The sequence below is a fragment of the Etheostoma cragini genome, chromosome 18 (assembly GCF_013103735.1).
Source record: "Etheostoma cragini isolate CJK2018 chromosome 18, CSU_Ecrag_1.0, whole genome shotgun sequence".
NCBI classification, from domain to species: domain Eukaryota; kingdom Metazoa; phylum Chordata; class Actinopteri; order Perciformes; family Percidae; genus Etheostoma; species Etheostoma cragini.
In genome coordinates, this window is record NC_048424.1 from 8048964 (window position 1) to 8067521 (window position 18558).

The following is an 18558-nucleotide window of genomic DNA, read 5'->3' on the forward strand; positions in this document are numbered from 1 at the left end:
TTTGTGCAGGGCTTATGGCCAAGGGCCTTTGTTACAAGTATTTGTCTATTAAAACCACTCCAAGGCTTTGTGCATGGAAGTGAAACCACTGAATGTAACTTAGAAGACGTGAGACATGAATATGTAAAAATAACCATTTATCTGCCACAAAAAGAAGAAAAATGTCTTCACATAACTGCGAGCAGATGTTTAGAATTCCATACTTAGACTTTATGCAACCATTTATCTATTGTGCAATGAATTTAATTGTTTTCATTAGCAAAAGAAATGTGTGTCCTACTGTCACCAAGTACAAGTTTTTGGGATTGAAAGTCAATAAATGAAATGTGTCTAAAAACATTTCATATGTCCTTAATCTCTCACAGTCCTTTGCAACCACCTTTAACAACCGATGCCTGACAGATTTGTCACACTATTTCGTATTTCTGTTTATCTGTCCAATATATTTTGTACCACTGCAGTCTTGGCAACTCATGAAAACACTTGAGCTGTAGAAGGCACAGTCCATGTACCTTGACTCACTTTTAATAAATCCAGAACCAGGCAGTTTCATAATTCTCAAATCCAATGCGTCAAATGCCATTTAATCTTAAGACATGAATTCATCTCGTTTATGACGGTGTAAATTTGATTTATGCTGAATTATGTGTAAATGAATAGCTGAACCTCCATCACTACACTCTGTGGGTAGCAACTTTAAATCCCTCTTACCAAAGCAATGTGAGCCAGAAAAGCTATTAGAGCATGACTCCTGAGAGATGAACAAGACAAAAGCGTTTTGCCTGTACCTTTCCGGAAGGTGAGAACAATACCGGGCTATTTTCACTCTGACAAGCCATTATTCGTGCCAGCTTTTGCCTGCCGGCAACACCTGCCTGATAGCTGTCTGGGACATTTTGTTTCCAGTCACAGTAGCTGATCCCTTGATTGAAAACATTGAATGCTGAGAGGGTGTTATCCCTGTTTGGAGTTTTAGATCCTGGATGTCTGAGGCGACTCCTGGGCCCCCTCATCCCCTGCTGCAACAGTTGATCCCTGGATCTTTGTGGAAACAGAGTGGATTTCATTACTGGGATGGAAGTCTAAAAAAAGGTTAGGGACGTGTGCCTGCTATAACCCCTCCCTGAGAAGACTTTTTAACTGTTTTCATGCATCAATTCATGCGTCAACAGATGAGGTTTTATATTTATTTATACACACTGACGCTTCATAGTGTCGGAGGCATTCAGATTTACAGGTTGTTGCCATGTCTCTGTTGTTAGTGGTCTGTAAAATAGTGAGAATTAGATGAAACCCTAATGAGTTACTAATAGGAACCAAGAGAAACCATTAACAAAGCCCCAGATGTATGAAAATAAACCGTGCACGTCTGCTCTTTATTTACACTTCCATATCTGGCTTGGAAAGGCCCGCCTCTTAGTCTTGTTTGTGGACACAAAAGTTTCTCCAAATGTATTTGCAGAAACAAAAGCATTCCTGTATCAGATTGTAAAGCCTTGTGAATTCGTCTCTTACTCTCTAGTTTCTTTTCTCTGCAGGCAAACCCTTGGCACCGACGAGTCCAGTGGGAATAGTCACTTTTTGCAAGCATTGCCAAGATTTCTATTTGATGGCCAAAATATGTAGGCAGACAGGTGCATCTGTCCACATTCTGTCTATTCCTTTCTTTCTCTCTGGGGTCTCTATCAGTCTATCTCACTCTCTCATACACACACACACACACACACACACACACTCACTCACACACACACACACACACACACACACACACACACAGTAGGCTGTTTCCTCATCGCTCACACAGAGAAATGCACTGTAAGGACGTCCTTATCCTGCAAACCAGACTCTGCTGGATGCTCTGTAATAACAACTCCAGCCATCCACCGTCCAATCAGCATGGCTCTCTGCTGTGTGTCTGTGTCTGTGTGTGTGTGTGTGTGTGTGTGTGTGTGTGTGTGTGAACATGATGTTGTGGGTCTGTTTTCTTCTGAAACCACAAAGAATAGAAAGCATGTACTGTATGTGCTGGATGTCCCTGACAAGAACAAAGACAAACATCTTATACAAAAAGAAGAGAAATGGTAATATATTTATTTCTTTAAACTTTTTGTTGTTATTATGGTTTGTGATGATTTTTACATGATTTTCATGATTTGAACATGAGATGACATGTGGATTATACTGCTGAAGAAGTTGGAGTTGTTTCTATGGACTATCTGACTTTTTTTTTTACACCAAAAAAACATGAATATGAATCCAAAATGATTACAGCTATAACAATGTTTCACACCCACCTTTTAATTGAATGTGTTTCGTACTCAAAATATAGGGTTTTGATGGAGCATTCTTTTGCAATAGCATTTAAAGCAATCTACAGATACGTTCTAATGAAGGCACAAAAGGTTATTATTTGGAAATATTGGATACACAATATTTGGTCCGTTGGCTTTTATTTTCATTTTTTTGTGCAAGTGGATATGGGCCTTTTAGGACTATGAAGCATAATCCTTTATTGGTAGCCTTGTTCATTCTTGTCTGAAATTGCAATCCTATCTTTGACTAAAACTAATTAAAAATAATGGATCCAGAGAGTGGAGTAGATTTAATTTAAGATATAGTGTGAGTAATATTTGAACAGGAGCCAATTTGAAGGCCCCACGAACCCGTGGTCTATGCACCCACACCTGTGTTCTAATACCAGTAAGGATGGCTCAGTTCCATTGCAATAGGTGACCCAGTAAGACACCAGCATGCACAAAACCTGACTAGAACTGCTTATCTAAATGGAATGCAGTTGTTATTATTGATTATACTTTTCACTGTGACATGTCAAAATGCTGTGAAAAAGGTCCATATTGGTATCATTGACGTATAGGGGTGGAGGGGTCACAGTTGTCAAGGCAATCACCAGTATTGATTTTGATTAAAATGATACACTACAACACAGATTTACTGAACTACTGTACACACACAGTGAACCACAATGCATGATTCAAAACGTGGCACTATGAAGAAATACTCACGGAAAAAAATGAGCCACATCAAACTATGTCACACATTCATTTAAAATACTTCTCTATTGTCAAAGTCATTGCTGTCACTGTATTACAATTATTTGTAAACCCATGCCAACCATAGACCGTATATACGGTCTATGATGCCAACTGTGACAATTGTCCCGCCTACAAGTAACCTGATTGGACAAACTCTCTTGACTCAGCCAATCCGTGTTTGTCAGCTTCTTTCAAAACCATTAGCCACACTCCGGCTCTACCGGTAACGTCCCTACGATGTTCTTGGTAAGCATATGATTTGCCAACTATAATGACCGGTCCATTCATGTTTTGATTGGAACATAATTCCTGATTCAGGACGTCATAAAACGTAATATGACGTCTTATATTATTGTTAGTGTGGCGGAAATGGGACCCGGGCAACGTTAGCTCGCGTAACGTTAGGCTACCTAAAGCATTAGCTAGTGACTATAGTGTCCAACTTTAACTTGTAACGGGTTATGCCACTTTTTCTTAACCAGGAAAGTTAATGTTATGTTTGAATTGTGATGACTTTTCGACTGCAACATGAGATCCAGTTAATAATATCTTCGTGGCGGGACTGTACGCTTGTAAATATTGACATTTACTGTATGTTCTCGGTGTCGATGTCAACTCAAATTGAGGAGTCGTGAAGTAGCCTGGTATTATTGTTCTACACACGTATGCAGGGAATTTTTTAATACGATATAATGGGACTATTTAAACTTCTGTAGTAGCCTACTGTAGCCTGGTAATTTGGTCACCATAGTAAGGACTGTGGTACTATCACGGAAGTAAAATGACAACGGTAATTTGGTCACAAAGTATAATTCACAAAATGAATTTACCATTATGCTATACTGACCACAATGCCAAGCAATTTTTTTGAAACTATTACCATAGTAGACAGAAGTTACACATGGCTGTCACAACAGTGCGCAGCTCCAGAAGTAAGGCTGCCTCTCTGCAACTGCTGGAGGGGGGGGGAATTGTAGGCATCCGTCAGCACTAACTGGAAGTGACAGTGTGCAGAGAGGTCCTAATTACTGTCTCACTTGACTAATTGTCGTCTCTGAAGAATGTATTCCCACTGAGATCCCTGAAATCTCATCAGCAGCACTTCTCAAGACATATAGGCTAGAGCTGATATTGGCATGCTCTTATGTTCAAAGGCATTTGCTGACGCAAAGACGCAAGTGAGAAATGTAGATACACTGAACTCAAAACTGCCATGATAACAGGCTCAGGTGAGTCACACATGGTGTGTGGGGCATCTGCAGGGACAATCTCTGTTAAACTGTTCCTGGGAAAATGGGCAGGTTTATACATTGTTTTGTGTGCGTGTGTGTGTGTGTGTGTGTGTTTTTGTAGAGCCCCTACTTCAACTTGCCAAAATGTTAAGACATCCTTAGCCACAGTCATCGTGACATAATGGGCTGATGAAGTGAGACCATTGTTGGCTTTCTGGAGCCAACCATGGTTTGAATAAACTTGTAGCATTCAGAATAATGCAGTAGAGACGAGCCTTTAGTACAGGGCGATTCAATTGAGTGAATGTTTTCTCTTTCAGGGTCTTACCATTCAAAGTGCATCAGCTTCTCGTTTCCATGGTTTCCCTCCCTCTGCCAATGCCATCTTTCCACCAGTCTGCCTGTGCGAGAGAGTGAACAAGGGCGGAGGGGAGAGAGAGAATGACAGAAGGCTTTTAGCAGTGGTTATCTCTACTTTGCATAAAGTCCCCTTTGCATTACCCAGTGCATGAATGGCGTCTGAATAAACACACCTACCAGCTAATGTGGAAGCCTCCCTGGGTTACAAGTGAGTGGGTGTGTATTAAGTAATCTAATTTGTGGTCTCCTTTAAAAATGACTCAATGTGATTTAAAGGATTTAAAAAAAAAAAAAAAATGTACATCTCCCAAATGGTATTTTCACATCAGTCACAACGAGCTAAAGTAGTAGGAGTCATTTTAACATCATAATGAGGCGATTCACCATTCCTATCACCACCTCTTTTCTGGTTTACACACACAGTTATGTTATGATGACTGGTTAACTGTGAAGTCAGAAGTGTGTTAAACTAAACTACAAACAAAGAAGGAACTCAGGAGGCTTGAAAGGAAGCATAACTGATTATTTAGTCCATACATACCCTATGCTGAGGCACGGACAAAAAATACGATTTAGATTTGTATTAGAAAATTAAGTCAGAATCATTTGTGGCAGCCTTAATTCTATTCCGCAAATTCAATTTTTGGTGTTTTGTGTTTAGGGGCAACTGGTGGCTTAACTTAGTGCAATACCTTAGTATTTGGCTAGGGGATGCTGTGACTTTAAGAGGAGCTAGCCTTTTAGTGGATGTCTTCTCCCTGAGCTCAATAAACATTCCTTTCATGCTGTGTGAAGCTGTGCTGACTTATACAGGAACTCTGAATTTCTCCATAATTATGCTAATGGTCCAGATGGTGGCATGATGAGTGCCATTCTCTTTGATATTCTCACACTGCAGATTGCCTGTGTGCAGACCAACGCAAACTGACACACGTTCAAAGTCAGTGTTCACACCACCTACTTGATCTCGTGTAATTACTTTGTGTTTCCTTTAGCTGATACAATCGCCCTCTTCACTATTAAATGCATTTGCTTTTAATTGTGAATGGGGATTTGACAGATCCGGTAACGTATAATGAAGCAGCACTCGACTGAAAGAAATGTGTCAGCATCCTTTGCTTATCCACACATTTACTTTTAATTTCACTGTTCTGCACTCTAGTAAAGATACAACACAGCAATTTACTTCAAAAATATCAGTGCAATTACGAGAGATAAATACACCATAAAGAATGGCAACGTCACCTGAAAGATCTATTTAATACACTATAAGACACTACAGGAATTCTTGTAGTGACTTTATTTTGGAGTAGATCTACACCACACACACACACACACACACACACTCGTACACACACAAGCCAGCCTTTCACGCCTGAGTCACACAATGGCGGTGTTCATTCAGGCCTTGGACTGTGGTGCCGATCAAAGACCTTCTTTCACATCTCTGTTGGGATTAAATAGCCCTTCACCCTCTTGAAGGGGGTGCACCGCTGTAACTATAGCTCCAGCTGATGCACTGGCTCATAAAGAGGTGCTCATTGGGGGTGGACACTGATAAGGTGCACGTAGTGTTAGATCAATAGCGTGTAGACTCATGCAAGAGCTGCAGATATCCATCTTCTCTGTGCATCTATAGGATGCAGCCTTGTTTGAACTCGCTAATCTGATAGAAATGCGATCTACTTACAATCTCGAAGGGATGTCATTCCCCTGAAATTTACAAGCGGCGCAGCATTTGTGTGAATGCCACACACCTTCACATCGGAGGATGGCTCACACTCGAGCATAGTCTGTTGCTGGATGGCTTTCAAGTCTAAAGTCGAGTTATTTGCATAGGTTAAATATTTGCGCCTTTCAGCAGCTTCTGTCGATATTACGGATTTGCTGTTCTGCCTATTTTAATTCCTTTCATCCCACTCCCACATTTCTGGAATGATGATGGAAATATTTGAAAGGGTTATTGCTCTAAATTCCATAAAAGAGGTTTAGAAAGGGAAGATGGGAACGATGGAACCCAAAGTGGACCTTTTATCTTACTGGGTGTACGAGAGAAACAAATCAACGCAACGATAACCTGCAGGCATGAGCTTATATCGCTTGTGTGCAGGGTTTGGCCAGTTATTGTGTGCATCGCAGTGTGTGCATAGCTATTTCTGTATGTATGGAGCTAGATTTGTTTCTTTGTTACATGCGAGAGAGACAAAAAAAATCACACTGATTGCATAAAAGCACTTTATGAGAGAAAGAAAATTGAGAATTATTTTAGAAATTTCAAATTTATATTTAAGCTTTTTTTAGTCAGTTAATTTTTGCTATTGGTTATGAAAACTTTTTCTTTCAAACATTTTTTTTTTCTCTCTCAGATCATTTATTTTCTCTCATGTAATGAAGAAACACATCTATCTCCATACGTATGTGCCTGTACAGGAAAGTGACAAAGCTTAAATATTCTCCAGAGTGACTAAATCATTGTTGGTTGTTTAAACCCTGAGAAACCCTGAGAAACTTTTATTATTCTTTCAGACTCTAATTGCTTTCTGTGGCTGATATGCAGATTTGCTGGGTCTCTGTCCACGGTGCTGAATGGAGACCCTGGCTAAACAAGCAAACAGTTTTGTATTCAGTGTTGAATAGAGGTTGCATTTTTCCCTTATCACATGCCACTTAAAGGTCCCATGGCATGAAAATTTCACTTTATGAGGTTTTCTTAACATTAATATGAGTTCCCTCAGCCTGCCTATGGTCCCCCAGTGGCTAGAAATAGTGATGAATGTAAACCAAACCCTGGGTGTTCTGCTCTGCCTCTGAGAAAATGAAAGCTCAGATGGGCCGATCTGGGATCTTGCCCCTAATGAGTTCAAAAAGGGGGCAAGGTTACCTCCCATTTCTCTGCTTTGCCCGCCCTGAAAATGTGGCCCACCCATGATCGTTAGACATCATGGCTTTCAAACGAGCAAAAGCTAGAGACTCAGAAATGGCACATACTAAAGAAAGCTCATTGTGGGACTGGCCCTAGTGGCTGTAATTCTGCACCAAGGCTGAATTTTAGGAAAGAGACTTCAGGTACGGTATTAGGGGACCTCTAAGGTCTATATATAAGCATCTAAAGAGCACCATGTCATGGGACCTATTAATGATCATATCTGATAACTTTATCATCTGACTGACTAACTGATATTTTTATCATCATTGAGGCTATTTGGTGGTTATTTGGACCGATTGCAACCAAGGGTGTTGAAGTTGCTGTTTGCACTTGCATTTCATCTTTAACCACACATCTCCAAATGCATGCGAGCTTGGTGGCAAGTTATTGGCATAACAGAGAAACTACAGCATGAATTAAAGTTCCACAACTCCTCCCTCCCCATTATTTCTCTATCTCTTTCCGTCCATCCAACCTTTCTCTCTCTCTCTCTCTCTCTCTCTCTCTCTCTCTCTCCTCTTTCTTTACATTCCCCTCATATCTCTCTTTATTTATTTCTCTCTATCAATCTTTTTTACCTCTCCTTGCCTCTCTCACTCACTCGCTCTCTCTCTGTCTCTCTCTGGTGCGCGTTCACAACACTAACCTTGGCTCGACGTCAGAGCCGGTGCAGCAGTGCAGTATAATGGGAGCGCAAGCAACCCAGAGCGCCTCATAGGGGGCTGTATATCGCTGCTGTATCCTCTGCTTGGCGCTCTCTAGCCCCTCTCCAAACCCTCTCCAGTACCTTACCTACAGCCCATGCTAAGGCTCCCCCCTCCCCACTGGATCCGTACCCTTCGACATGGATGTCCCGCCGTCCCTCGACCGGGAGGATTGTTGTTTCTTGGCGCAGTGAAGGAGGAGAAGGGGAAGGAATCATGCCGGGACTGCTAATGGATTTAGGGAAAGCGCAAGTGACCATGCCGTGATCTTGCGCATCCAGGGCCGCCGTCACCCTGCCTTGCCCAACGAGCGTAGAAGAATTTCGGGGGATTCGAACCCGCGCACCGGGGGGATTAAACCACTGTGCATTTTTTTAAAAACAACATGAAGATTACCTCCCATCATCTGATGATAAGCAGTCTCGTTTTCAGGTCCAACCTTAGGCTGATCCCGCTTCTGCTGCTGTTTCTTGGTTACTCTCGCGGGATGCCACACGTTTTAAGATTTGGTAAGAATCTGTTTGTTTACACTACGCTATCATCCGGAACGACGTGTGATCACACGAACTGCTTGTATGATTGTCGTCAATGAATGAACGAATTGATCACGAGATGCAAAAGCAGATGTATCGAGACATTTGGTCTCACTCTTGCCTTGTCTTTAGTGTAGAGTTGGCAAAACAATCGGACTTGCGCTCTTAAGAATCCTATTTGTTCGTGGATAGTTTACGGTTGGATCGTTATAATCTAAATAGGTTTCGTAACAGTATTTTTAGCGAGTGCATATTAGGCTACCATCAAGGATGAAAGGTGTTCCACGAACCTTGGAACCAGTGTTACAGTAACTTTGAAAGAAAAAGACCGCAGCAGTTCACGGATATGGGCAGCTGATAAACTGAAGAATCACTACCGGACTCGTTGCTCACATTTCCCCTCCGGTACCCTCACGTAGTCTTGGATCTCCACGGCCTCTTACCGCTGAGTCCTCAACATGTCGTCTGCTGTAAACGTTTACATGTGAACATTACACCCGGAGTGCGGATCAAGTCCTCTGATCTGTCACAAGGGTAATCGATACGGCGGGCAGTAGTTTTTATTCTTTACCCCACAGAGCCGCTATCCCACTAATCCCAGGGGGTTTGCCTTTGTGTTTCATTTCAGCATCGTTCCGGTTCTCAGTAGTGACTAGGTTTGAAATGTAACAGTTAAATGCATTAACCGTAAATCATTCTGAAAACCATTCTGATAGTTAGTGTAGCTCATTAGCCTAAACATAGCCACTCTTCAATAATTAGAATACCGCATGGCGGAGTAATTAAATGAATGCTTTTATAGGAAAGTAGTTCTTTAACAGTTGCCACACGGCACCTTGTTGCTGATTCATAACTTTTAAATTGTGCTATTGACGCTTGTATTCATGTTCTAAAATCACTAAACCAAGGCCGCTTGAGGTTTCCTTTGTGGTTTAATTAGATCCTTTGCAGGATGGCTGTTTTGATTTTTTTTTTTTTTTTATGTACAGAGAGCATTTTGAAGTGACATGAGACCCCCCCCCCCGACAGCGGATGTCATCAAGTGTTGACAACACATCCTTACAATCACCAATTCCCCAGATGGTCCTGTTTAAGAGTCAGGCCGCGTCTGCAGTAGCCGCCGCTATGGCAACGGGATGTGCTTGTCTCCCTGCTGCATCCTCAGCCCGATGAGCGCTTTCCCGTCTCACACGGTGTCTGACTGTCGCCGGACGTCTATTCAGTAGTCCTTAAGGGACGGCGAAGTCCGTGATAATAATAATAGCATTTGACACGTAAGTTTCCAAGCCGCCAAATAATGAGTACATTCCTGGGAAAAGCAGTGGCTTGAATAACTGATAAGATATCTGTTACAGCTTGGAGGGAATTTGGGATTTTTGATACCATGGTTATTTGACAATGTCAGTTAAGTTTAGAATCCGTGTCACTAATGCCTGTACCTCGCCATACGTCGACTTTGCTCACACCCTGCACCTGTAAGGCATCCGGCATCAGTTGCACGACAGACATGACCGTGCGAGATAGGAGATGATGCATGTTACTGAGATCTTTTGCTCTGAGGTATTTAAAGCTCTTGCTTGAAATGGCCCGTGTTCTGGACGGTGACAGTAGAGTAATACCAGAGCAGCTGAAACTCGTCTAAAAAGGCAGGTTTCTGTCCGTGGTCCTGATCTAGCTGCCAAACGAGCCAGTGATCCTCCAGTTCAGCACTACGGACAGCGACCCAGGCAGTGCGACCTGCTGCCTGTTGCTGAACTGGAAGCTCAAGCTTATGTTGTTTTTGTTTTTTTTAAATATATATAATAGACTGTAAAAGCTTTAGTCTCTGGGTTTTTGTACAACAGTTCACTGTCAGTCAAGTAGCATCCACTTCATGTCTTTCCATTGTATGATATCTCCATTTCGTGTAGTGTAATTCATTCTCTTTAGAAAAGATTATATGCTGAGTTTCCAAAACATAGATGAAGATAGGCTTGTGTGTGGGTGATTTTATCTGAGAAAACGTGTGTAAGTTTGTATTTGTGCGTGTAATGTATGAGAGAGAGAGGAGAAATACAAAAATGACTTGAGAGACAATGGAGTTCATTGGTCCTTTTCCTGTGCATTTCCTGTCCTGTAGGGTGAGCTTGCTCAGCAGATACTCCCAGCTGCTCCTGCAGGAGGCTGGCTAAACGAGGAGGTCAGCTCCCCTGGGTCTGTCTGTTCCCCTTCCTAACCCTAAGTTCCATTCTGCCCAGACAGGCAGCTCACATTGTACAACCACGGTTCTCCTGTCAGGCTGAGACCTTTAAACACAAGCTAACACACAGACACAGACTGTAACACCAACGCATAGTCAGCCCTTTGTATTCATCGCATCGGCCTTACCTTGTCTAGTGTGACAAGAAGTGTTCTGCCCACCAGCTGCAGGAAAAAATGCTGAGCCAATTTCCACACAGAAATGAATTATTGTGTCCAATGTTCCTCTTTTATAAATCTTACAGGTAATTGGTTTACTTTGATAGTGAAATGGGCCTGGTGCAGCCCTTACAAAGTGTATTAAGATACGCTTGAGATAAGATTCTCTTTTTATAATAAGTTTACACTTGCCTTTTGGGAGCACTGACAGAGACTGCGTAGCTACTGATACTGCTAAGAGTCTCCCACAATAAAACTATTTCAATTGGGTTTTTCTCTCCACGTTCACCAGTAGGCAAAAGAAAAAGTGTAAAATGTCCACTTGCAACATGAAGTGTAACAGCTTTGGTGTGTGGCACGAAGAACCGAGCTTGGGTTTGAATTTGCAAGCTCAACCTGTGTAAAACCAACCAGGGTAAAATTCAGGGCTGCATTTAAGTCTGTAGCATTATTAGTCTGCTAACTGGTGGGCTAGAATAAAAGGAGCTAATTTTACATTCTTCCATGGAAATACATAGTGCTGCTACACGCACATGATCTTATTTAGCTCTCCCCCGAACAAATGCTCAGTCACACTGCAAGCAATGCTGCATCCCATCTGTCATTCCATCAAAGCCCAGTGAAGTTTACTTACAGACGTGTCTGATTCGTTAAGAAGTGCAAGGAGATGTTAAACAGAAAAGGGAAATCAACAATGCAATGGAGACAGTGTTTAAATTCTGATGACCATAGCTGGTCTGCGGTTGTGAAGTTCGAGTGATAACATTATCAGCGCCATCTTCAATCCGCATTGGCATACGCAGTATGGCCCTGGGCTTTCAACTGCTGCTAAAAGCATTGTTGACTCAGAGGTGCTCATTTTGTTTGCTTATTTCCTGGGTTCTATTTTCCAATACAGACATGTCTGACATGACTAAAACACTTCATTGTTTTTCATTTTGGAAAGGAAATCAAGACATTTTATCAGTCCTCTTGCAAAATGCACTAAGCTATGTTTATCTAACTTCTTCCAGCTGCTGTGCACGGATTGCATTTCTAATACGTAACACTCTTTTCATTCCCTCAACTGTTTCATGCCGGCGGAATTACAAGGTTGTCAAGAACATGCAAGGGCAGAGGGAACAAATTCAAGGGGAGCTGCTCGTTGATTGACTTTATTTGCTTTTTGCTTTCTGCCAGCCTGAATTATCACGATGCAAGTTTAGTTTGGGTTTGCAGGAATTAAGGATAACACCCTGTACCCTGGCCTGCTGCCTGCACGTTTACAGCAAACCCATTTTAAATAGGCACAAAGCTGCTTAAAAATATTCATGTGTCACTTGGCCGCACTATAGCTTATAGAAATATGAAACTATCTCCTCTCTGCTGGCACATGATTTCCATGGTTTAAAAATATCCACTGTGGGTTTCAAGAACAAAAAGAAGATTACATTAGCATGCTGCACCACACATTGGCTTGAAGCAGGGAAGCTATCTAGATAGATTCCTTAAACATGTTTACATTCCTGAGACTTTGAAGGTCTTGCTGTCATGCCTCAATTACAAAAGGCTCAATGGCGATTAATTTGGTGTACAGATTTCTTCGCAATTTTAAATTGGAAAATATCTGTGAGGTATGAAATTAGTTTTCCTGTTGTGCTGAGTATTTAGTCATTTTTTGAGATTTATCCACTGCATTGGAAAAGATTATTTGCATGAAGATGGCTTTAGATGAGTGACCTTGTTTGCAGGGAAACCTGTCCTAGCATAACTGCCTCCTTAGAGATATTATAATTTTTTTTAAGTTAAAGTCCTATTCTACTGACATGTGGAAGTCGGCATTGACTTTTAGAAACTGTCCCTCGAGAAGAGTCCAGCAACATGGCTGGCTGGCTCAGAGCTAAAAACACTCACAAGTAATCTTTTGTGTTTACGCATATTTTAACACACGTGGAGCTGTCCTTTTCACAATCCCACCAAGGGAGATGGAAGGAAATTTGAAGTCAATGAGAGGTGTAAGAAAAACAAGAGTGTTTGTTAGAAAGGGGAAAAACCAGAGAGGGAGGGGGAGTCGGTGTAAAGTGTGAGTGAGAAGAGAAACAAAGATACAAAGAAAAGATAGATTAGTTTGCCTCTGAGCAGTCCACTCTCAGCCCACTCGCAGTTGTGGTCTTTTATTACTGTTTTCTGATGGTTTCTGTGAAGAGAGACAGTGGAGTGTGTTGTGGAAATATAGTGGGATGCCAGGAGTCATGCACTGCAGCTCTAAATAAATGTCAGCAGTGTATATACTGTTAGCAAGCTGGGACTACAGATATGCAGAAAATAGCTTTTACGGGAAATAAAAACAGTGAAAAATATCCATAGGTCCCTTGGGGAAATAAACACAAAATGTATTCTTATTAGGGTCTCATGAATTTATCGATATAGTCTTATTACGTATTTGGCTGTCTCCACTTCCAGTAGACTGAAAAATGGTGGGAATCGAAAAAAAATCAATATGTTAGAATTTCTAAGAGGACTAATGAAAAAAAAGGAAGAAACTGGCAGCATAGCAGTTAACCAGTGCCAAGTCCCGGATGGATGGCCCCCTCCTGTGTGTACCTATCACAAATTACCATCTGCGACAATGCTAACATATAAACTAGAAAAAAAGAGGAATTGTGTACTATAAGAAGGATGTTTGGGATTGGATATCTATGTCACTGTGAATTAATGACGATTTTAAACAGCCACAAGCTGCGGGGACGTCTGTGGGCCTGTATATGGATTGATGTTGACATTATCACATTTCTATCACAGATCTGACACGTTCCAATCTCAGTACGACTGTATCATTTCCTCTCTGTGTGATATACGTTTGGAACCGGCTGCGTTTTAAATGGTGTGATATATTTATATAATCTGCAATATCGTGCCACGCTTTGCGTTATGTGTGGGTGAAATTTGTGAGACAATTACCCTCATCGGACCTCATCTGTTGTAATTAACAATTAAGTGTTTGCATATATGGAAGGAAACAAACATGGCTTGTCTATGGTTTGTTATGGAGGCTTGTTAAAATGCTGATTTGGAGCCGGGGTTAATGTTTACTGTGTATTTGCTCTAATTATTAATGCACGTAGGAGGTCTTTTGTTTGTTGGGGGAAATATGTATAATTTCATCCATACAACTATAAATACATTTAATACTGTGTATCGTGTCCGGCAATTCTGTGTGAATTCCAAGCAGGCGGTAAAGATTTTTGGAGGCACATATACTGTAAATGAAAGCACCGACGTACGTGGGATTCAGAAGTCAATCGATTACAGAAAGCCGTCCTGTTTTGGCTATGATGTGGAGCAGCGATCAGGTTAGGATGTGGTGATTCACCTTCATCTCCAGCCAGCTGAATAAAGGAGTAAGAGGGAAACGGCAAGCGACTGACTGAAAGAGAGAAAGCAGAATTCGTGTTCCCATTGACAGCACACTCGGACGGATGTATGAACGTTTCTCTGTGTGAACCAAGGACACGGGGGGAAATGGGCCTCTGTGGGAGGACATATTGAGGCCGGCTTACCTAAAATCATGTTCTTTGAATCAGCATGGCACTCTATTGTCCACGATCCGCAAGGGCTATGCAAAACGTCCCCCTGCTATGTTTGAATTTCATTTTCTGTCCTTTCCTTTCCGCTTACAGGATTTTTAAGTGTTTGTGTGGTTTTTTCTAAATCAGCCTTCCAGCGTTTTCTTTAGAAAGTATTTGTGTAAGGAAAGGTGAGAGGAGTGGAGAAATGATGTATGCACAGGGAAGAAAACATTTGTGTCCGCTTTAGCTCATGAAAACAGAGACAAGCATGAAAGTTAGTACCTTAGTTGGAGAATCGAAAGAATTAAAACAAGCTGTAATTCTAAACCAACTACATTGTTTGGCTCTAGCAGGTGCTGTTGATAGTTGCCTACACTCATAGCAACGTTTGATTGAAATGAAAAACAAACGTTTGTCATATCACACTCCCCCCCCCCCCCCCCCCCCCCCCCCCCCCCCCCCCCCCCCCTAGCATTACGGCGGTCTGGAGCAGATTTGGATTGATTTCCCATCTTGTACAATCTGTTTTAAGATTTTGAGGAGACATAATGAAGCCAATTGCTTCTGTGTTCCATCACACAGCTACCCATGAGAGATATACCAACCTATTAAGGCCATTTTGACTCGAACATGACAAAATACTTTAGATTTTCTACTCAGCAGGGTATGAATGAAGTAATGTGAGAAATTGCAAAATAAATGGCAGACTACAGATGAAAAGAAAGATTAGTACAGGATTCTTGATTTGCCACCTATTTCACCTCTATTGTCTTTTTACATTTATCCTTAATAGATCTTTCCTTATTTATTTGAGGAACAAAATGAGCACGCAGAACGTCGGTAAGCCTCTGGCTATTTTCCTCGCTAAAGCTAGCGTGCAGGTTCTGTTTCATTTCTTTTTCTCTCTGCTACTGTGCAGTTGCCTGTGTGTGTGTTTGTAGAACAAGCAAGAAGAAATCGACACACCTTGAAGCAAAGTGTAGCATATTGACTTGTACCTGTAGCTCTGATTATCAGCTAGCTTGTGTACTGCAGTGGCTGATGGGAGGCTGATGAACCCACACCAAGAACTGACATTTTCCTGTCCTGTGGCTGAAGGAGAGGAGGGGAAGGATGCAGGTGTCCGTTCAGGTCTAATGGGCCATCCATTCAGTCGTTTAATTGAGTGTCTTTTATCTGCCTCCGGTGACCTCTTTTATTCTCCATTTCTCCCTCTTTGTGATTTGCACATCTTTTTTTTTTTTTTCACGCCTGCTCCTTTTCTCATTCTCTCTGTCTCCAAACTCCCCTCTTTCTGGTCTTTTTGAAAGAACACGCTGTCATCTTACAGCTTACCCTGACTTTAGACATCATGGCCATCACCTGTTGTTTTCTAAACACGTGACGGGCTGCGAGGAGGGGCACTTTCGGCATCCAATCAATGTGCACGATTAAAAAATAATCCTTTTTCAGGGTTTTTCCTGGCTCATAATAGGCCTTTGGGGGGACGGGGGTTACCCACGCCAATAAACAAGATCAGTCCGTTTACAGTTAAGGCAATGAGTCTGTGTTACCTTATTTGACAAAAATCTATACATTTACCTGTTATTTAAAACCCCAAATAACAAAACTGGTTTCAAAAAGAACACCTAAATAAATCACCAGGATAGTCTGGTACTGCCTGACTCTGGAGATAAAACTGTGATTAGCGTTCATATTCAAGTTTATGTTTTGCTTGTTTAACAGTTGTTTGGTAAATTGCTCTTGAGAGGATTTAAATAACTATTTTTATTCTCAGTTCTTATCATTTTGTTGCTGGGGATTTCCTTTGGGGCTTTGTGGGCCGCCAAAAATTCCTCCATGCAGGAAAAACGCTTCTTTTTCTCATTCCTTCTTCTCCTTTCTCCATTTCCCCCCTTTGTCCTCCATTGTCCTCTCTGTGTCGTCTTTGTCTCCCTTTTGCTCCCCTCGGCTCTCAGCTTGTCTCCTGGTCCGTCCTCTCTACTTTGTTCTCTCTCACTATCATCGTGCCTAGCTTCCCTTCTTCCCCTGGTCTCAGTGTCCTTGGACACAAAGGCACGAATCATCATACACATTCCAAACCTCTATTACCTATTGTATTTTTGAATTTCTATGCAAAGAGTAGCTTTTCGGTCTCAGGTTTCCATTGCACTTCCCTTATTCTAGGAATAGAGCATTGTGCTGTAGCATCACCTTTTATACAAATATACAGTACTCATTTGCCTCTTGGCTTAAAACCAGCCCTGATACTGCCTCCATATTATTTCCATGACACTAGTGGCTTTGATGAGACAATATAGATAGCTTATGGCTTTACTGTGGTGACGCAACTCTAGTTTTAACGCACTGCAAATCATAAGCAATGACTCTCTTTATGATTGTAATTTAAAATGTCTGTGCAAGAACAATATTGCCAGATCTACTTATTATATTTCTATTTTACTTCACACATCTATGGTATGCTAAAGTCAGGGTTTACCAGCTTCTGTGTCATTCCCTATCTGAATACCATAACTACCTTCTGTGCAAGTATCTTTCCATTTCTGAAGATAAAAACAATATTTTAATCGGATTACCTTTTAATCTGAAACCCTGTTAAAAAGTCTTTTCCCTCCTCTTTAACAACCTACAAAAACTCAGCTGTGAGCATTAAAGATCCGGTTACTGAATTAATTTTTGACCTTTGGCCCTGTTGGAGATAACATCTGCCCTTCTACAAGGAAGAAGTCTAATTTTACAGCCATTTTGTCCAAAATTACAATGGATAGACTGCAATACAGGGCCATTTTGATGATCAGGAGAACAGTGAAAGAATTAGAATGAGAGCTACGAAGGGAGCAAAGAAGATGATAGAATATGGTCTAATTTGCTGTGACCTAATTGCAACATTATAAATGAAACTTATTTTTAGCTCTAGTCCGAAGTCCGTTGCGTATAATATATGGTAAAGTCATGATAGATATGTAACTATTCCCACTCTTGTCGGATAAGACTGGTAGTTTTATTTGAGAAATGTCACAACTGAGTGAGAGTCTTTTTTTGGCAAGTAGGTTGGAGAGAGTTGGAAATCCCACTGCTTTACTTTTGGAGAGTTTTTTCTAAGACTCCAAGATTACTGTTAAGTCAAGTTCTCAATCTCTATTTATTTTGGTGAGCTATACAGCTTGAGGGCCAGAGTATCCAGGGATGCTCGAGACTTGCTGCCTTTTCAGCTGTGATGCAATTAATGAATTATTATGTGTTTTTTTCTCACAATGGGGAATGTTATAGTAAGTCAGAGATGCACATGCATAGTCAGTGTTCTCGGGGCTGGAATCCTGCCTCTCTTAGCCTGCAGTGGATAATTAGCATCTATCACACGTGCTTAGGCTTGATTAAAACTCAGTTTACAGTGAGCAGTGCTGCGAGGTTACCATCTGTCACCTGCTGAGGCCACCATGAGATGTACTGTAGTCAGTGGGAGTGAGGAAGCGTGTGTGTTTGTGTGTGTGTGTGTGTGTGTGTGTGTGTGTGTGTGTCTGTGTGTGTGTGTGTGTGTCCGTCCGTTTGATTAAACATGGAAAGAAAAATGGCAGAAACGGGTGAAGCATGAAGCATCAGAAGCATTCTGTTCAATAACCGGTCCCCCTCGCTCCCTATGGCCTGTATATTAGAGCCAAATCACATATTTTCTGTGTTGGCAGTAAAAAGCTCTTGACTGCAGTTTTGGGATTTGTGTTATTTACTTGAACTTTATAACCTTGTGACGGCAGTTTTGGGAATACTCCTAGTTTATACTTGGAAGTCAGACACAACGTGTGAGAAC

The 18558-nt window shown here is 41.5% G+C and overlaps 1 protein-coding gene across 2 annotated transcripts in view; it reads left to right on the forward strand.

Annotated features, from left to right (window-relative positions):
- The first annotated feature begins 8217 nt into the window (after positions 1-8217).
- Positions 8218-18558, forward strand: part of LOC117961488 (glutamate receptor ionotropic, kainate 2-like) — a 52884-nt gene continuing 42543 nt past the window's right edge. The window contains exon 1 of one of the 2 annotated variants that reach the window (XM_034900192.1): positions 8218-8784. In XM_034900192.1, coding sequence (XP_034756083.1) covers positions 8661-8784 — 124 coding nt within the window. In that variant the 5' untranslated portion in view covers positions 8218-8660. The remainder of the gene's footprint in view (positions 8785-18558) is intronic. The other variant, XM_034900194.1, reaches the window with a different exon arrangement.